We start from the raw sequence: 20,666 nt of genomic DNA, 5'->3' as shown, positions 1-20,666 counted from the left end.
CAGCTACAGAGACAGAGCCGAGGAGGGGACCCTCAGCTCAGGGTTATCTAAAACCATGATCCGATGCATAGTCGGACCACTGCTCTTCAAGCAGGGACCCCACAAGTGGCAGATCTGGAGAGACCCCCTCGTTTCTCCTCCAGGAGGAGTGGCACAGGAATGCATGGCAGGAATCTGCTGGGTTGGGAGGCTCCAAACGGGGCCGTGCGTGAGAGACAGAAATGCTTGGTCACAGGCTGGGTGATCTCCAGCCTGATCACATTCTTTCCTCTTTTTTCCCCCTTTTTCCAACCAACTTCCTATCTTATCAATTCCTGTTTTAGAGTCTTTTTAAATTTTCATCTTAACAGTCATATTCCATCCCTTCACCATGTTTACCTTTATTTTTGTATATATATAAGTTTTTCTTTCTTTAACATTTTGGGAGGCAGTTTCTTCTAACAGACAAAAATATACCCAAAATCAAGTGTGTGCCTCTGTTCTATTCACCAGTCTAATATATATATATATATATATATATATATATATGATTTTTTCTTTTTTTCCCCCCTTCTTCTCCCCTCAGTTTTGGGTCTCTTCTGATTTGGTTAGTGTATATTTTTCTGGAGTTTTTCCTACCCTTTTAGTATTTTGTTCTCTCATTCATCTATTCTTATCTGGATAAAATGACAAGGTGGAAAAACTCACCACAAAAAAAAAAAAAAAAGGAAAGAAAGAAAGAAAGAAAGAAAAAAAAGAGGCAGTACTGATGGCTAGGGGCCTAATCAATACAGACATTGTAATATGTCAGAACTAGAGTTCAGAATGTTGATTATCAGGTGTTAGCTGGGCTCGAAAACGCATAGAAGATATTAGAGAATCCCTTTCTGGAGAAATAAAAGAACGAAAATCTAACCAAGTTGAAATTTAAAAAAGCTATTAATGAGGTGCAATAAAAAGTGGAGGCTCTTACTGCTAGGCTAAATGACTCAGAAGAGAGAATTAGTGATATAGAAGACCAATGATAGAGAATAAAGAATCTGAGCAAAAGAGAGATAAACAACTACTGGACCATGAGGGAAGAATTCGAGAGATAAGTGACACCATAAGACAAAACAATATTAGAATAATTGCGATCCCAGAAGAAGAAAGAGAGAGAGGGGTAGAAGGTATATTGGAGCAAAGTATAGCAGAGAATTTCCCTAATTTGACAGAAGGAACAAGCATCAAAAACCAGGAGGCACAGAGAACTGCCCCTCAAAATCAATAAAAATAGGTCCACACCCTGTCATCTAATAGTAAAACTTACAAGTCTCAGTGACAAAGAGAAAATCCTTAAAGCAGCTTGGGACAAGAGGTCTGTAACATACAATGGTAGAAAATATTAGATTGGCAGCAGACCTATCCACAGAGACCTGGCAGGCCAGAAAGGACTGGTATGATATATTCAGAGCACTAAATGAGAAAAGTATGCAGCCAAGAATAATATATCCAGCTAGGCTGTCACTGAAAATAGGAGAAATAAAAAGCTTCCAGGACAAACAAAAATTAAAAGAATTTGTAAACACCAAACCAGCCCTTCAGGAAATATTGAAAGGGGTCCTCTAAGTAAAGAGAGAGCCTAAAAGTAACTGACCAGAAAGGAACAGAGACAATATACAGTAACAGTCACCTTACTGGCAATACAATGGCACTAAATTCATATCTTTCAATAGTTACCATTAATGTAAATGGGCTAAATGCCCCAATCAAAAGACACAGGGTATGAAAGCTGGAGTGGCAATCCTTATAACAGATAAATTAGATTTTAAACCAAAGACTATAATAAGAGATGAGGAGGGACATCTCTGTCTGTCCAACAAATATCTCTGCCCCTAACATGGGAGCAGCCAATTATATAAGCCAATTAATAACAAAATCAAAGAAACGTATTGACAATAATGCAATAATAGTAGGGGACCCCCCTCACTGAAATGGACAGATCACTAAGCAAGAGATCAACAAGGAAATAAAGGCTTTAAATGACACACTGGACCAGATGGACATCACAGAATATTCCATCCCAAACAACAGAATACATATTCTTCTCTAGTGCACATGGAACATTCTCCAGAATAGATCACATCTTGGGTCACAAATCAGATCTCAACCAGTACCAAAAGATTGGGATCATTCCCTGCATATTTTCAGACCACAGTGCTTTGAAACTAGAACTCAATTACAAGAGGAAAGTTGGAAAGAACTCAAATACATAGAGGTTAAAGAACATCCTACTAAAGAATGAATGGGTCAACCAGGAAATTAAAGAAGGATTTTAAAAATTCATGGAAACAAATGAAAATGAAAACACAACTGTTCAAAATCTTTGGGACGCAGCAAAGGCAGTCCTGAGAGGAAAGTATATAGCAATACAAGCCTTTCTCAAGAAACAAGAAAGGTCTCAATTACACAACCTAACTCTACACCTAAAGCACCTAAAGGAGCTGGAGAAAGAACAGCAAAGAAAGCCTAAACCCAGAAGGAGAAGAGAAATAATAAAGAGCAGAAATCAATGAAATAGAAACCAAAAGAACAGTAGAACAAATGAATGAATCTAGGAGCTGATTCTTTGAAAGAATTAATAAGATTGATAACCCCCTGGCCAGACTTATCAAAAAGAAAAGAGAAAGGACCCAAATAAATAAAATCATGAATGAAAGAGGAGAGATCACAACCAACACCAAAGAAATACAAACAATTATAAGAACATATTATGAGCAACTATATACCAGCAAATTTGACAATCTGGAAGAAATGGATGCATTCCTGAAGACAAATAAACTACCAACACTGAACGAGGAAGAAATAGAAAACCTGAACAGACCCATAACCAGTAAGGAGAATAAAACAGTCATCAAAAATCTCCCAACAAACAAGAGCCCAGGGCCAGATGGCTTCCCAGGGGAATTCTACCAAACATTTAAAGAAGAATTAATTCCTATTCTCCTGAAACTGTTTCAAAAAAATAGAAATGGAAGGAAAACTTCCAAACTCATTTTATAAGGCCAGGATTACCTTGATCCCAAAACCAAAGACCCCATCAAAAGGGAGAATTACAAACCAATATCCTTGATGAACACAGATACAAAAATTCTCACCAAAATACTAGCCAATAGGATCCAACAGTACATTAAAAGGATTATTCATCACAAGTGGGATTTATTCCTGGGCTGCAAGGGTGGTTCAATAGCTGCAAATCAATCAATGTGATACAATATATTAATTAAAAACAGAATAAGAAACATATGATACTCTCAATAGATACTGAAAAAGCATTTGACAAAGTACAACATACTTTCTTGATCAAAACTCTTCACAGTGTAGGGATAGAGGGTACATACCTCAATATCATCAAAGCCGTCCACAAAAAACCCACAGTGAATATCATTCTTAATGGGGAGAAACAGAGCTTTTCCCCTAAGGTCAGGAACACAGCAGGGATGTCCATTATCACCACTGCTATTCAACATAGTACTAGAAGTCCTAGCTTCAGCAATCAGACATCAAAAAGAAACAAAAGGAATCCAAATCAGCAAAGAGGAAGTAAACTATCACTCTTCACAGATGATATGATACTTTATGTGGAAAACCCAAAAGACTCCACTCTAAAACTGCTAGAACTCATACAGAAATTCAGTAAAGTGTCAGGATATACAATCAGTGCATAGAACTCAATTGCATTTCTATACACCAACAGCAAGACAGAAGAAAAAGAAATTAAGGAGTCGATACCATTTACAATTGCACCCAAAACCATAAGATAGCTAAGAATAAACCTAACCAACGAGGGAAAGAATCTGTACTCAGAAAACTATAAAGTACTCATGAAAGAAATTGAGGAACACACAAAGAAATGGAAAAATGTTCCATGCTCATGGATTGGAAGAATAAATGTTGTGAAAATGTCTATGCTACATAAAGCAATCTACACATTTAATGCAATCCCTATTAAAATACCATCAAATGGAACAAATAATCTTAAAATTTATGTAGAACCAGAAAAGACCCCAAATAGGAATGTTGAAAAAGAAACCAAAGTTGGTAGCATCACAATTCTGGACTTCAAGCTCTATTACAAAACTATAATCATCAAGACAGTATGGTACTGGCACAGAAACAGACACAGACCAATGGAACAGAGTACAGAGCCCAGAAATGGGCGCTCAACTCTATGGTCAACTAATCTTCAACAAAGCAGAAAAGAATGTCCAATGGAAAAAAGACAGTCTCTTCAACAAATGGTGTTGGGAAAATTGGACAGCCACATGCAGAAGAATGAAACTGAACCATTTCCTTACATCACACACACAAAAGAACAGATGAAAATGGATGAAAGACCTCAATATGAGACAGAAACCATCAAAATCCTTGAGGAGAACACAGGCAGTAACCTCTTCCACCTCAGCCACAGCAATTTCTTCCTAGAAACATCGCCAAAGGCAAGGGAAGCAAGGGCAAAAATGAACTATTGGGACTTGATCAAGATCAAAAGCTTTTGCACAGCAAAGGAAACAGTCAACAAAACCCAAAGACAACTGACAGAATGGGAGAAGATATTCACAAATGACATATCAGATAAAGGGCTAGTATCCAAAATCTATAAAGAACTTATCAAATTCAACACCCAAAGAACAAATAATCCAATCAAGACATGGGCAGAGGACATGAACAGACATTTCTGCAAAGAAGACATCCAGATGGCCAACAGACACTTGAAATGTGCTCCACATCACTTGGCATCAGGGAAATACAAATCAAAACCACAATGAGATACCACCTCACACCAGTCAGAATGGCTAAAATCAACAAGTCAGGAAACGACAGATGTTGGCGAGGATACAGAGAAAGGAGAAACCTCCTACACTGTTGCTGGGAATGCAAGCTGGTGCAGCCACTCTGGAAAACAGTATGGAGGTTCCTCAAGAAGTTGAAAATAGAGCTACCCTACAACCCAGCAATCGCACTACTGGGTATTTACCCTAAAGATACAAATGTAGTGATCCGAAGGGGCACATGCACCCAAATGTTTATAGCAGCAATGTCCACAATAGCCAAACTATGGAAAGGACCTAGATGTCCATCAACAGATGAATGGATAAAGAAGATGTGGTATATATATATATATAATGGAATACTATGCAGCCATCAATAGAAACAAAATCTTGCCATGTGGATGGAATGTAGAGGATATCATGCTAAGTGAAGTAAGTCAATCAGAGAAAGACAATTATATGATATCTCTGATCATATGGAATTTGAGAGGTAGGGCAGGGGGTTGTGAGGGGTAGGGAGGGAAAAAATGAAACAAGATGGGATTGGGAGGGAGACAAACCATAAGAGACTCTTAATCTCATGAAACAAACTGAGGGTTGCCGTGGGCTGGGGGGGTTACGGATAGGGTGGTTGGGTTATGGACACTGGGGGGGTATGTGCTATGGTGAGTGCTGTGAAGTGTGTAAACCTGATGATTCACAGACCTGTACCCCGGGGGCAAATAATACATTATATGTTAATTTAAAAAATGCAAAGAAAAGATAGATCAATGGCTCCCCACCACTCTGGCATCTTCAGCCCTTCCTGGTCTGTGACCTCTGTATCCCCAGACCCCCCACACTCAGACTCTCTGTCAGCATACTTCCTTGCCTATGGCCACCCTCTGTCCACACCTCATCTCCTCATTGTCTGTCTCTTACATCCAGGTGTGCTTCAAGACTCAGCCCGGTCCTCTCTTCCTGCATGAGATCCTCCCACAGCCCCTCACAGCAGGGGCTGCTCCTTAGGGCCTGGAGCACCTTAGCCCGAGGCTGGGGGACACCCAGCCCACTGTGTCCTCCAGTGGCCCCAGAGGCCTCATCTCTGCAGGGATCCTGTCTTGCTCATCCTGGTATATTTGGTGCCAACACAGAGCCACAAATGCTGAACGGATGAAAGAATGGGCTCCATGACCCACGTGGCCCACAGGTCACTAGCAGATAGAATAAGAGGGGATGCAGTTGTTCTGCTTGGTGTCGACTTGCAAAGGTCAGCACGGCTGGCCACGCAGCTGGGCCAGAAGCTATGGGTCTGGAACCTGCCCCGCTCTCCTGATCCGGCCTTCCTCTGTACTCATCGGGAAATCTCTCTGCTTTCTGGTTATTTGAGGTCCCCTTCTCCATTCTACTTGACTGTAGGCATGGTGGCCAGAACTGTATGTTCCAAGGGCTCATTTCTCCAACTATCACAGATGGGTTTGCCCTAATTTGCATGGTCTGGTCACACCCTTCATGATGAAGCTTCTCCACCTCACTTTTTATGTCCCTGCTTTAGCCATCACTGGGTCAGTGGCACCGAGCTACATGGAACACCAATGAATGTCCCTGTTTTCTTCAATGTCACCAGCATACTCCCCACCTGTGTTGTAGCCCGTGACATGCAGGGCAGCATAAGCTCCTGCGTCTCGTGCCCCCTGCCCTCGCCCCATCACCCCAAACAGTCTGGCAGACAGGCTCCACACGTGCCCATGAAATTCATGAGGCTTTGAGACTCATGCCCTGGATGCCTCACAAAACTGTTAGATGGGTATGCCTGGGGGGCTCAGTTGTTAAGCGTCTGCCTTCAGCTCAGGTCATGACCCAGGGTCCTGGGATCGAGTCCTATATCGGGCTCCCAGTTCTGCGGGGCACCTGCTTCTCCCTCTCCCTCTTGCCCTGCTTGTGTTCCCTCTCTCCCTTTCTCTCTGTCAAATAAATAAATACAATCTTAAAAAAAAATCATTAGATAAATGCTTCTATGACCAACCCCCAATCCATTCTGGTATGCATTCCTTCACCTCTAATCTTTGTTTCTGTCTTCTTGACCAAACACATCCTGTATTCACTGTTGTTGTTTTGTTTTGTTTTTTAAATTTTTTTTTTAAAGATTTTATTTATTTTTCAGCGACAGAGGGAGAGCGAGCGAGCACAGGCAGACAGAGGCAGAGGGAGAAGCAGGCTCCCCGCCGAGCAAGGAGCCCGATGTGGGACTAGATCCCAGGACGCTGGGATCATGACCCGAGCCGAAGGCAGCCGCTTAACCAACTGAGCCACCCAGGCGTCCCTTGTTTTGTTTTTTTTAAATACATGGACTCAGGTGCCTCACTGGCTCAGTCGGTGGAATATTCAACTCCTGATCTCAGGGTCATGAGTTTGAGCCCCACACTGTGAGTAGAGATTCCATTGGGAAAAAAATATGTAGACTCTGTGATGAAATTTTATCAAAAGCGTCTAGAAAATGTAACTAGGAGTTCTCTACTCTGGCTATACCTAAGAATCCCTCCAGAGTTCTGGCTTTATCAGTGTTGGGTGGGAACTGACATGGCTGATTTTTCAAAAACCCTCCAGGCCATTCTAAATGCGCAGCCAGGGTAGGGAACAGCTGGGCGAGTCGCAGTGTGCCCACCCCACTGTCCCTTCAGAGAATTCTCCAGAAGACTCAGGCATGGTGTCTCCTTGCAGAAATTTTATTGCTTCTTATCCAAAAGGTTATATATATTTGTGTTAAAATTTTTTTTTGTTTTCATTGAAAGCCTGTCCATTTACTCAGATTGGAAATGAGACGGCCCAGTCTGGCTTCCTCCTTGTGTGGGGCTGACCCAGGAAACCGGGGTCTCTAGTACCAGGGGCTACAGTGACGCCAAGGGCTGGCCAGCCTTCCCACAGTCACTCCTTGGGACTCCTGCAGAACCTTTGGGCTGGCGCCTGGAGAGGGGACCACCCAGGCATAGCGACTTGTTTGTGTCCAACGTGGCAACTGTGTTTATAATGGGCTGTTCCCTCGACTATCTTTTATATAAAACTACTACTCTGTCAATTTTCTGAAAAATAAATGAAATGTTGGTTGTTGTGTTTGGATCAATGATAAAGACTCCATTCTAGCTCTCTCCCACATGTAGCCTGTCTCTCCCTTCCTATCTGTCACCCATCCACCCACGGGAGCATTCGTTGAGGACCGGGGACATAACTGGCCCAGCGCGAGGCAGACACTACACAGCTTTGCTCCCAGTCCTCGGAGAATTTCCTCACTTTCTCTCTTCATACGGAACTGTGAGCTTGTAAACTGTGACCATGGAGATGAAGTGAGCTTGAGCAGACGTGCGTCAACAGTTCTTTGCGGGGGGAGCACCCTTCTGTCACACAGCTGTTTGAACCATCACAAAAAAAGCTAGGTTTCCAAAATTATCTGAGGTGTGAACTACCCTAATTTCTTCCTTCAGTAACTCCTGATGAAAATTATAATTTCATCTCCTTGCTTTTCATATTTTATGCTGGCTACCATCAGAGCTTAAACCCTTGAGAAATCCCACCTGTCCACCGCTGTTCCCGTCTCTTGAAGGGCCGAACTCCAAGTCATTTGCAAGGTGCTCATCCTGCCTCATCCGATTCCTATGGCCCCTTGACATTAGTGAGGAGTACATCTTGACCTCGCACAATCCCAAATTGTCTCACAGTCCCCTAGTTTTCTCCTGTGTCAGATCTCCACAGACATGAGTTTCCTCACACTGTCTCTACTCCAAAAAAGGACTGATAGCTACACTTTCGGTCAAGTTTTCTCACTTGATAGCCATTTTCCAGAAGAAAGTAAAATTGGCTTCAGTTTCTGAGAGATAGATAGCTCTGTGACCCTGATGGAGAGTAGAGGACAGCCAGCCTGGGTGGGATGGGGGGACACTGAGGAGCTGGCTGGCCTCCTACACCAGCAGCCCTCTGATGTGGGCGCTCAAGGTCCCTCTTGAACACATGAAACCATGACTGTCAAATCTAAGAATGATAAGAATTTACTCTGCAGGATACTTTCCTTTTTTTTTTTTTTTAAGATTTTATTTATTTATTTGACAGATCACAAGCAGGCAGAGAGAGAGGAGGAAGCAGGCTCCCCACTGAGCAGAAGCCCAATGTGGGGCTCGATCCCAAGACCCTGAGATCATGACCTGAGCCGAAGGCAGAGGCCTTAACCCACTGAGCCACCCAGGCGCCCCAGGATAGCTCCCTTTTAACAAAGATGCTTCTGGGGTGCTTTTCCTACTTATTTGTTCTTATTTTGCTGGTTGGCAAGCTCCAGGCTTCCTAAAGTACTTGGTCTTTTTGATGTTTAATAAACTTTTTTTCTTCCTGGACTATATACAAGTTTATTCCAAAACAATTATTTATTTAATCTATTTAGTTTTACCTCTGCTAATACCTATTCTTTATACAATTCCTCTCTTCATAACTGAGTAATATTGGGATGGACTCTTTTTTTGCCTATCCAGTTAAATATGGTAGATTTGTAAGAAAAAAATATGTCCTACCTATAAGGTTATCCCTGTTAAGGAGTGTTCAGAGGAGTCAATATTTAATAAGCACCTACTATATACCAAGTATTGCGCTTTACTTTCCTCAGAGGCGCCACAATGTGCTAAAGACTTCTGAAAGAGCATAACACTACGGGGTGGCTGGTTGGCTCTGTCAGTAGAGCAGGCAACTCTCGACCATGAGGTTGTGAATTCAAGCCCCATGTTGGGCATGGAGCCTGCTTTAAAAAAAAAAAAAAAAAAGAAGCATAACACTATGGAGACTGACCCCCAAGAGCCAGGCAAAAGTTTCTGTGGGGTAGGGATATAAAGCAAAAAAGAAACTTCTTAGAGAAACCGTAGGCTGGGAAGCCAAATAATTAGAAATAGATTGGAGAAGCTGCAGGAAACCCCAAAAGAAACAGATGAAATGACTAGCTGCAGGTCAGTGGAAAGGAGTCCAGGGCAGCCACTGAAGATAAGTGTTCTGGCAGAAGGCAGCCGACAGAAAGCCCGAGAAGTACACTGAGGAGCTTCCTGAGAGCCATCACCAAGTGGGAGGAGCATCCTGGAGGCCTGCCTGGTCTCTGCCCGAGGGTGAGATCCTCAGGACACACAGACCAGACTGAGGAGGCCTTGCTTTCTCAGGGCCCAGGAGAGCTCAGAGATGGGCTGGCTCAGAACCCAGGCCACAGCTAAGATGAGCAGCTGAGATGAACAGTTTACTAAATCCATGTCAGGGTGGTACGTCAGGGTGGTGAGCCACGTGGGGGAACCATGGAGGAGACTATGCATTTGTACCTTCTGACCTGTGCAGGTAGCGTGCGCGCGCGCGCACACACACACACACACACACACACACCAGTTCTCCAGGCACTGCTAGGAAAATCGGCCATGGCCCAGCTCACCACTGAGTTTAGACCAGCTACTACACCCGAGTCAGTGCCAAGGAGGGACACCAGCCACGAAAAAGGGGGAAAGCCAAGGTTGGAGGCTTTGGGTGGGGGGGGAATATTCCATGAGGTCCCTTTGTAGGGGGTACCTGGGGGACAGCAGCGTAGCACAGTTCCCCCGTTCTGGAGTTGCCCTGGTGGGTTCTGTGACTGTCCACTTACTTGTTGTGCCAGCCCCTGTTTGCTACTGGGAACCAAGAGCAGTATCTTTTCTGATTTTACAAGCTTTACAACCACCTCTTCCAGGAAATGGTCTATTCTCCAGGAACCAAACCTTCCACCTCTCACCCTGGCGTGCCCACAACGGCACTCCCATACATTATGGCCAAGCATGGTTCCGCGGGTACCCTGCTGGCGAAATGCTCGCCTACCTGTTTCAATGCCTAGGACAGGTGGCACGCCAAACAAGATTCCCTCAGTTCTAGTGGTGGAATTTCCACCCACAAAAGCTTTCTTGAGCTGTCCGCAGACATGTTTTTACTCTCCTGTTGCGGCCTTCCTTGGACACAGGCTGTCTATCCTCCCATATCCCTGTTCTTAGTTCTCTCTGCAAAGGAGGGGAAGGAGGGGAGACAGGAGCCCCAGACCAGGGGATAATTTGCCTTGTTCCATCCAGATCAGAGTCTTGGATGGTTGAAGGGACCTCTGTGAAGGAATCTACCAGAAAGGAACCCACTTTGGAGGCGGGCAGAGCCAACTAGCTAGCTAGCCAGACACTGGCAAGTTGCAGACAGCGGCCAGCAGAGCCCCCTGGTCAAAGGATCAGCTATTCCCAGAGGCCTTTAATTCCTCTGACGCAGCCAAGCTTTTCATTCCTAGATTAGAGAAAAGGCCCGTGGGAGACGAAACTCAAGACGGAAGCTCGCCTGTGAGTATAAATTAGGGCTGCAGATTCCTTCCCTGAGAGCAAGTGTCTCGCTGGGGGTCTAAGACCTTGGTCCCCAGAAGGGGGTGGTGCGAGTGCCCTCACTACCTGAGCTGCTCCCCCTTTTGAAACCTGCTTTCAGAGTCAAGACCCCTGAAAATACAGATCATCTTTAATCTACCACCTACATCTTAAAAAGAAACTCGTGTGAATGTGGAAACAAAGCCCAAGTGCAGCTCTAAAAAGAGTTCAGTTTCCTGCCCTGGGCTGCCCTGCGTGAACATCAGCAAGGTGGTTTTGCAAAGCCTCACATCAAGAGAAAGTGGTACTTTCTCCCAAAATCGGAGCAGAAACACTTAGGAGTTAACTAAGAAAACTTTCCTAGCCTTCTGCATTTCTCTGACTAATGACAGGAATCTCAAGGTCCACTTTTCCTCCAAGAACTTAAGGGAAGGTAGGAATTTGGGGGGATTTCCAGAAAAGCATCTGGGTATCTTATTCTCCTAGGTTCTAGAGATGTCAAATGAGTGTCCTTGACTGTGACCTGACCTCCAGCCCTGTTAAGGGGCAGCTGTGGAATGTGAGGAATTTGCTAATCTCCTTCTGGCAAGGTCTACTGTTCTAGAAACAAGGGTGTTACAGCCAGATCAACCCCAGCCCACCCCTGGGGAGAGCCTCAGGAGCCAAGGTCTGCAGAGGGCAGGGTGGGCCTCCCTCCAGCGCTGGGCCTCCTCCAACTCCCTCCACTTTGCTGCCTCCTCCCCACCCCTCAGCCTCCAGTGAGCAGCCCTTTTCTGCTCATGGTGGAAGGTGAGGCGAGCGGCAGAAATGAAGGGCTGGTTGAGCTAGGGGTTTTCGCTGATGGCACCCTTTGTTTCTGTCCCGAGTTTTGACATGAAGAGATGCTTGTGTTCCTCTTACATAGTCCCTGCTCTGTAAGAAAAACCTGTACCTTTTCTGTGTTTTTGAGCACCCCCCCCACTTCAGTCCAGGGCCCAGGCCTCTCGGGATCCCCAGGCAGGACTGCAAGGGGGAGGCAGCCATTTGCAGATGGGAGCCAGTGAAAGACCCATCAGACGGAGCTGGTGGGCAGTGCAGACTCACCCACCTTTTCCGCTATCAGGAAGTCATAGCGAAGGGCCTCTCGGGTGCAGGCAGCGCCCAGCAGGAAGACGAATACGAGGTACAGAAACCACCTGCAAAAACCCCAAGAGTGGAACAGTGCTTACACCCCCGATGTGCGCCAAGCCCATGCCAGCCCACCTCACTCAGCCCCTCGGTTGGAAGGACAGACAAAGGCCAGTCATGAAGTCTCCCTCCTTGTCTGAGGGGACTTCCAGCACTACTTTCCCTCTAGCCTATCTCTTGCCAAAGAATTTATCATTGTTTTGTCTCTTTCTTACATTAAAGAGAGATGCCCTGAGGGTGCTGGGAGTGGGGAGCCGGAGACCCCCGGCCTCCAGGTGGCCGGGACTCAGGCAGGGTTGACTGGCAACCCCACAGCCCCCCCTTCGCACCCCCGAAGAACACGCAGATGTCTTTCAGGTTTCTTAGGCTGCTGTTCCTTGGATCCCAGATGACAGAGAGCCGGGTCAAGTGTGAAAAGGGCAGCCATGACCCGGCCCTGCCCCTAGACACCCGGTGACCTTGAATAAGTCACATGATACCCCACAGACTCCTTCCCATCTGGGCAGTGAGAGGATGGGCCAAGGGTCTCCCTACTGGGACCTCCCAGCTCTGACCCTAAAACGAGGCAGGGTTTTTTTCCTTCTCTGTTCTTCCCAACACCCAAGCGTTCTCTGCAGTCTTCATCCTCTGGCTGGCACGCAGCCGTTCTCGGCACACGGTTTGGTCGGTTTGGTGCTGTGTACCGGATGCCAGGAGCCACTCTCATAAGCTAAGAGCAAATTCAACTTTGTGAAACACACATTTGTATTTTTAAAGTACCACGGTCAAAGTAACACAGGCACGTCATCATCAAGTCTATGCCTCTCGCATCCCCCCCAGTGAAGGCAGAGAAGCTTCTTCCTGTGGTACGGAGAGCACCACAGAAAACAAAGGAAATAACCAGATAAATAAACCAGAAATAAATAATAAATAATCAGAAATAAATGTCTCCAAACCGAAGAAGACAGAAGTCTTCAGGTTGAAATATTCCACAGAACTCTGGAAGCTCAAACAGACCCAAGGCCACTGGGTCTGCTCATGAGGGTGGCGCAGTGGGAACTGAAACCCCGAGAGCCTTGGAGTGGTGGGGGGAGAGCTGGGGGAAGGAAGAGAGCCTTCACACACAGAAGCCACTCCACGGTCGCTGCGGCAAATATATTCTCAACCCCATTTTATGAGAAAGGAAAACAGAGGCTCAGAGAGCTAAGTACATTGTTCAAGGTCACCCAGCCACTCAGCAGCAGAGCTGGAACAGGAATCCCAACCTGAGGGCAAAACTCTTCACTCTTCTGTTCCTCCCAACGATCCTGGAAAGTCAATGGTTAAAAAATCCCCAAGTTCAAAATGGAAGTGGGGGAGGAGGAGGGGCAGGAGGCTGAGGAGAAAGGAAAGAAAGGATCCATCCTCCTCCTCCTGCATTCCCAGGCAGGGGGTCTGAAAGGGCAGGCTTCTGAACCCACCAGACGTGAATTTTCCAGCTGGCTGAGTGTTAAAAGGGGAATTGGAATATGAAATAGATTGGCCACAGTTGGGGCACTCTCGGAACAAAAGGGGCAAACCCTCTTTTGCCTGGGGTTTTCTCTCCTTCTCTCCAGCTGATGGCCACCAGGGGAACTTACTTACGAGATGCCAACAGCTGCTAGGGAGCCCAGGGGGATGCTGGCAGCAGGCTCCCGGAGGTCACCCCCCATGTTGAAACCGGCCATGACTCCTGAAAGACACCCAGACAGGGGAGGTGGGTGAACAGTGTACGCCACTCCATGAATCGCCTTCCCCTCGTTAGGGCCCTCTCCTGGAAGCTGTCCCACCGCAAGCCCTCCCATCTGCAGTTCTGGCAACTGAGCTTCTCCATCTCCCCTGGCAACTGGGGAGGCATCCGTGGGGCATGAATGGGACCTTTGTGGGTTGGATGATGCTTGGGAGGAAAGCCTTGCTGGCTACAAAAGCATCTTATGACCCAGTGCTAAGTAATAAGGGTGAGTGAGACATCTGGCAGGCTGCACAAAGGTCCTGTGGCCACATACTGAGTTCTGCTGCACCCCCCCCCCAACTCCCTGGGGAAGCTCAGCCTTAGCAAAGCACCTGGTGCCCCTTCCCCAGCTGAGCTACTTGCCCACTGACTGCACTGGGGTTCAGGTATCCTGGGAGCAGGTCCTATCCAACAGCTAGAGCCAGAGACCAAAGGGCTCTAAACAAGTTCCAAAGAACTATTGTGATGCTACCAACTGAGTCCCAAGCTCCTTCTCCTCATTGCTTCTATTCCCCAACATTTGTGAAAAGTCGTAATCAGTCATGATGGGGAGGGAGGACACCATGTGGGACCGTGAGGAGGGATCATCACGTCTGTCCACATTCACCCACACAAGATACCAGTAAGACTATGTGTTCTGAACAACAAAAGTGGGTCCAGCCCACAAGTGCTCTACAAGTCTTAATCAGGAAGGTCTCACAGAGGGGTGGGTGCATCTCAAATGTGGCCTTGTGGGAAGATTTGCATAGCCTTAGGGAGAGATATAAGTCTGATCCCATCATTAAGGATTGAACACTTCCAGCCTGACAGTGCCTGGGCTAATGTTTTCCATGCATTTTTTTTTTTTTTATCTTGTTCAATCCTTACAACAACCACATCAGAAAAGTAGAATTATTTCCCCCATTTTATAGAAAAGGAAACTAGTGCTCAGAGAGGTTAAAGTAGCCTAGGGTCACACATTAACTAGTGGGAAAGCTAGGATTCAACCCGTCTGACTCTGAAAATTATATTCTTACCACCCCTGCGATAATGCTTGCAAGAGCGCAGGTGGAATGGGGTGAAGTGAAGACAGGGAGGCAGATAGTTAACGAGGGCCTATTTCCAAGGGTGCCCTAAATGGGGGACCCGCACTGTGACCTGCACACGCATTGACCAGCAATACCACTATTGGGACTTCCACCTCATTAAATAGTCAAGAATATGAGCAAAGATGTAGCCAGAAATGTCTACAAATGCTTGTCTATACTAGTGAGAATGAGAAACAACCTAGTATTTACAAATAGGGAAATGGTTAAATAAGTGATGATATATCATTCCATAAATACTGGGGCTCTGTGTTGTCAGAGATATGTTGTGATGTGGAAAGATATTTAAAAACCTCTTGTTTCATTTTCAGATGCATATTATAAAACAGAACATATGGTATGATCCCATTGTTGTAAAAAAAAAAGACAACAGATCAATGTATACATAGGGTAGAAAAAAAAAAAGGAACAGGGACATATTTTAAAATGCTAAACATGGAAAAACATCATTTTTCTTTTTATTGCTTATATACATCATCCCAGCTTTCTACAGTGATCGTTTTGAAATGGAGGTTTCTTAAAGGGTTGTTTAAAGTGCCACATGAGGCACCTCTCTTTCCTCTTTCTTCTTCCCAAGATCCTATTCAAGGGTAGGAAGGGAGAAAATGGATCCATGCCTATAAGCAAAGAGGGTTGGGATGGAGAGCCGTGAATAGATGAAATGTTGTTCCAGATGTCTGGCACGTGGAGAATGGAGAAAATGACCCAGGGTGAAAGGGAAGGAAAGGAAAGCCTTAGAAAACTTCTCCAGAGTATCTGAGTAAACCCAAGGAAAATGAGGACTGGCCATATGGATGTTTGCTTCCCAGTGAAGCCCTCCTCAAGGGCTGGCCGTACTCACAAATGAGCCACAGTCAAGTCCCCTTCAGGGACGCAGACCTACACACTCCACAGCCAGGAATCCACGCCAGCAGCCCAAGATTGCCAGGGGTGTGATGAAAACCAGCAGCAGATACATGCGTGATAAAAATAGAACAACCTAGGCTGGAAGGAACAAATAAATCAGGACACAGAGGAGAGTTTTGAAGAAAATAATATTCTATTTTTGAAGAAAATCATATTCTGAGAAGGATATTATCTCTATAAAGCAAAGTGCAAGGAAAACAAAAAATAATCCAAGAGCAAAAAAAGAACTTTTAGAGATTACAAACACAATCACTAAAATTAAAAATGCAATAGAGGATCTGAAAGATAAAGTTAAGTACCCTGGAATTGAGAACAGAAAGATAAAGGGGTACAAAACTTGAGCAAAGGGGTGCCTGGCTGGCTCAGTGGGTTAAAGCCTCTGCCTTTGGCTCAGGTCATGATCCCAGCGTCCTGGGATCAAGCCCTGCATTGGGCTCTCTGCTCAGCAGGGAGCCTGCTTCCTTTCCTTTCTCTGCTTGCCTCTCTGTCTATTTGTAATCTCTGTCTGTCAAATAAATAAATAAAATCTTAAAAAAAAAAAAACTTGAGCAAAGACTAGGAGAAACAGAGGAACTATCTTAGAGTTACAATATCCAACTAACAGGAGATCCAAAAAGAGAGAAGAGAGAAAACAAAGGAAATAACCAGATAAATAAACCAGAAATAAATAATAAATGATCAGAAATAAATGTCTCCAAACTGAAGAAGACACAAGTCTTCAGGTTGAAATATTCCACAGAACAGACAGCACAAAGAACAAAATTTAAGATGTCCATACCTAAATGTAACATTGTGCAATTTCAGGAAAAATCCTAAATATTTCCAAAGGTAAAAAAGTGAGCACATAACAGAACAAAAATTAGATTTGTCTTTGGCAAAAGTGAATGCTAGGATGGAGTGCCGATTTTAAAACTCTGAGAAAAAATTATTTTGAAACTAGAATTTTAGCCAGATTACCAAGTAAGTGAAAGCAAATTTACGTAGACAAGGGCTCAAAAAATTTACCTCCCACATATAATTTCTGAGGAAGATACTAAAGCATGCACTCCAGGAAAATGAGGGAGGAAAACATGAGAGTGGTGATGACTCAGGGATGAAGTAAAGTTCCTGAACCACCATTGTTACTGTGTAGAAACCAGCAGGGACTGAGGCAGAAGGCTGGAGGCCCCAGGAGGCATGCCTCTGGATAGGAATTGGATTCAACCCAATGAACAGTATGATTAACAAAATGAATGATTTTTAAGGACATGCTAAACTGCATATTTTGGCAACAAGAGAAAACAAAGTTTCTTGAAACTCCAGGAAAAATGAACAAGAAAGTCAATGTCTAAATATGACTCAAACTAAAATGTCATGGCATGATTTTACATAACTAATGGAATATAAGAAAAAGTAACCCATTTGGCCATGATATTAGAAATATTCTCCGATAATGCCACAAGGGCCACATCAGAATCACAGCAAAAGAAACAGAATTCTAGCTACTATTTCACTTTTCACTGAACCACAGCTACCCGTCATAATTGTGCATATGTTTACTGTATTTTTTAACTTCTAAAAATTGACTTATAGACAAAGCACAGAGGACATAACTCTAGTTACAAAATAGAATGTGAATATTATCTACCTCAACAACATAGAGGTCAAGGTATAGCTAACTGATACTAGGAACCAATACCCCCTCCAAAAAAATAATAAAAGAAGAAGAAGAATTGGAAGTAGAAGGAATGTAGAAAGCACTAATATCTTCATTGTAGTAGTGCTGAAAAACAAAAATATTAGTCCCATGCTCTTGCACTCAGTTCTGGGTTGGCTGTTATAAGCTCCGATTAGTTTAAGAAGAAAACTTGAAAGATGATTCTAATAATGCCTTTAAACCTAGCCATTACATTTGGGAGGTAGATAAAGGAAAGGCTAGTGAATATATACTAGTTGCAATAAATTTTAAGGTAATTCTAAACTTATTCTGTATCTTATTATTGCAAAGGAGAATATTGAAGTGTCTGCTAGAAAGAGCAAAGAAATTTCCAAAAATATTAAGCAGTTTGTCTTTGAAGTTACAAAGATTGTTAACTTATAAACTTAAAAAACTTTAATACATTTGAGTGTGTGTGTGTGTGTAAGTGTGTGTGTGTGTGTGTGAGAAACTGTGTTTGTTCACTTAAAGTTATAGACTACAGTTTTTATGGGATTTTGCCTACTCACCTGCTAATTGTCAACTTGTTATGGCTTCCCTGATACTGTTCTAAAAATGCAAATATAATGGGATCATGTAGATTACCTCCAACTAGGGATTCCCTTAAGATAACTGAAGTATTCCCTGTAAAAATATTTTACACATAAAATAAATATGACTCTAATACATTAATCTTAAAACACAACACTGAATTTCAATTTTCCACACCAATAAGAGTGAAGGGATGTAGCCCAAAACTGATTAAAAAAAAAAAAACAGATTTAAGAATATTATTTAAAATTTGGGGCACCTGGGTAGCTCAGTGGGTTAAAGCCTCTGCCTTCCTCAGGTCATGATCTCAGGGTCCTGGGATCGAGCCCTGCATCAGCCTCTCTGCTCAGCAGGGAACCTGCTTCCTCCTCTCTCTCTGCCTGATTCTCTGCCTGCTTGTGATCTCTGTCTGTCAAATAAATAAATAAAATCTTAAAAAAAAAGAATATTATTTAAAATTAAAAGGGTAACAACAACAACAAAAAGCAATGTAACTCTCAAAAATTAGGAAGTGGATTGAGGAGCATGTAAGTAAGGCGAACTTTATTTCCTAACATGCAGTCAATAGTTTATGTCTTTCATTAAACAAGTTACAGGTTCAAGCTTCCTGCTTGGTAATACACAGCTAGCTCCCAAAGTGCTGAAAATGATTAAAAGCGGTTACCCGGATGGAAGGGTATCGGGGGTGGTGATGGGTGGGGTGGGAGACCACCACTTTCTATCATAAGCACTTCTGTAGGATTTCCTTTTTTGTCAGATGCAGAACTTATTTAAATCACAAAAGGATACCCAGGACCTGCCTCACTCTGACCAGTGTTCCTGGGACTGGATCCTGTCACTGAGGCTCTGTTCAAAGGCTAGGGCTTCACCGCTTGCTCCCAGAGCAAGCTGGTGCCAAGGGCATCCCTGGCCAAATCTCCACACTCACCTGACTCCCAGACCCCACTAACTTCATCCACTAACAGCAGCCCTTCCTGGACCTCCTGAATTCTGACCCCCTGCAAAGGTTCCCACCTGTCATCACGTTTACTGGTACCTCACATGGCTGGTCACATTGCTCCCACCATCGACAGCAGCCTCCTTCTGCCCACAGATACCCCCCCGGCCCCGCCCCCAGCGATTTTATGCCCATTCATTCAGCATCGTGAGATTACATACTTGCTAATGACTCTTTACCATTTTAGTACCTCCTACAGTTTGTCACATCATTTGTGTACCTTTCATCAGATCATTTACAAAGACCCCCAAGAGCTCCCCTGGTATATATACACGCTCTGTCTAGGAAAGTGACTGATTAATCCTAACTGCTTCCTGCTTCCAAACAGGTTCTGCATTCGTAACAAAAGCCCTTTCTTCTCCCACGAATCACACAGTCAGAGACCCAACCTTTGATTACAGGGTCTGCTAGCTGGCCTGGTGTGGGGCGCACAGGGCTCCTGGTCAGTGGGAGCAGAGACAACACACGTGGAATGGGCCAAACCCAAACAGCCAGGAAGCTGGCTTGTTGGCTCTGTTCTCTGACAAAACAGAGAAGCGAGAAGGTAGGTAGTCGGTACCGCCGACACAATGCACCGAAGCCAGGGAAATGCCCACGAGGCGGGTCGCTCCTGCTAGGCTACTGTGGGCTGGCTGACGTGGGAAATCTGGGCACACCTGTTAGATTGGCTTGCACACTGAGGCTGTCACTTCCAGAATTTCACCCGTGTGTGATTACACGATTCCTGAGCAGATGATCTCCAGTGTTGGTGAATTAGAAATTTCTTGCTTGTCAGTTGGATCCAGAAAAATTATTTTGATTTAGTAGTTTTTTAGATACACTTGTCAAGTATTACGGAGATTCTCTAGTTTGGCTTTCCATCTGCTTCTGGTGCCATTTCAAGATGTTATCGTTAATGTTAGAGCTGGATTTAGGGTGGGTGTAGCAGAACAAATACTATTTACCAGAACCGGATGTTTCATGGATATTTAAAAAAAAAAAAAAAAAAAGCTTGGGAAAATCTTGATTAAACACGAGTAGAGAGGTCTTTACTGCTGGATTTATCAGTGCCTACGATATGCTAATTTCATCGTTCGCCTCTAAGAAAGGTAACACACAGTGGTTCCAAAAACTTATTTAACAATATTACACTTTTTTTTAAAGGAAAAATTTATTCATTACTAGTATTCAAGGGAACACAGTGTGGGAAACTCTGTGTCCATTTTATAGTTACTATTAGTCTTCATGCTTTTCTTGGGAGGCTTCCTAAAACTGCTTAAAATGGCTACTTAGAATAACAATTCTTAAAGCTGGTAGGTGTCTTAGAGTCATCTACTCCTACCTCTTATTTTACAGATGAGGAAAATGAGGCCCCCAAAGATGGGATTTTGTCCAAGTTTTGCACCAATGGCAGTGCTATCTTCAAGTCTCCT

General features: G+C 44.2%; 1 protein-coding gene across 2 annotated transcripts in view; it reads right to left on the bottom strand.

The window, feature by feature from the left end:
- Nucleotides 1-20,666, bottom strand: part of SLC12A8 (solute carrier family 12 member 8) — a 138,596-nt gene that overhangs the window by 32,339 nt on the left and 85,591 nt on the right. For both annotated transcript variants that reach the window (XM_032869446.1, XM_032869447.1), the window contains exons 7-8: nt 13,913-14,000; nt 12,231-12,318 (exon numbers count right to left, since the gene is read on the bottom strand). In XM_032869446.1, the coding sequence (XP_032725337.1) occupies nt 12,231-12,318; nt 13,913-14,000 (176 nt within the window). The remainder of the gene's footprint in view (nt 1-12,230; nt 12,319-13,912; nt 14,001-20,666) is intronic.

The sequence above is a fragment of the Lontra canadensis genome, unplaced genomic scaffold (genome assembly GCF_010015895.1).
Source record: "Lontra canadensis isolate GAN:19392208 unplaced genomic scaffold, GSC_riverotter_1.0 scaffold38, whole genome shotgun sequence".
Lineage (NCBI taxonomy): Eukaryota > Metazoa > Chordata > Mammalia > Carnivora > Mustelidae > Lontra > Lontra canadensis.
Note: the sequence above shows the minus strand (reverse complement) of the source record. Positions and strands in the feature narration are given on the sequence as shown.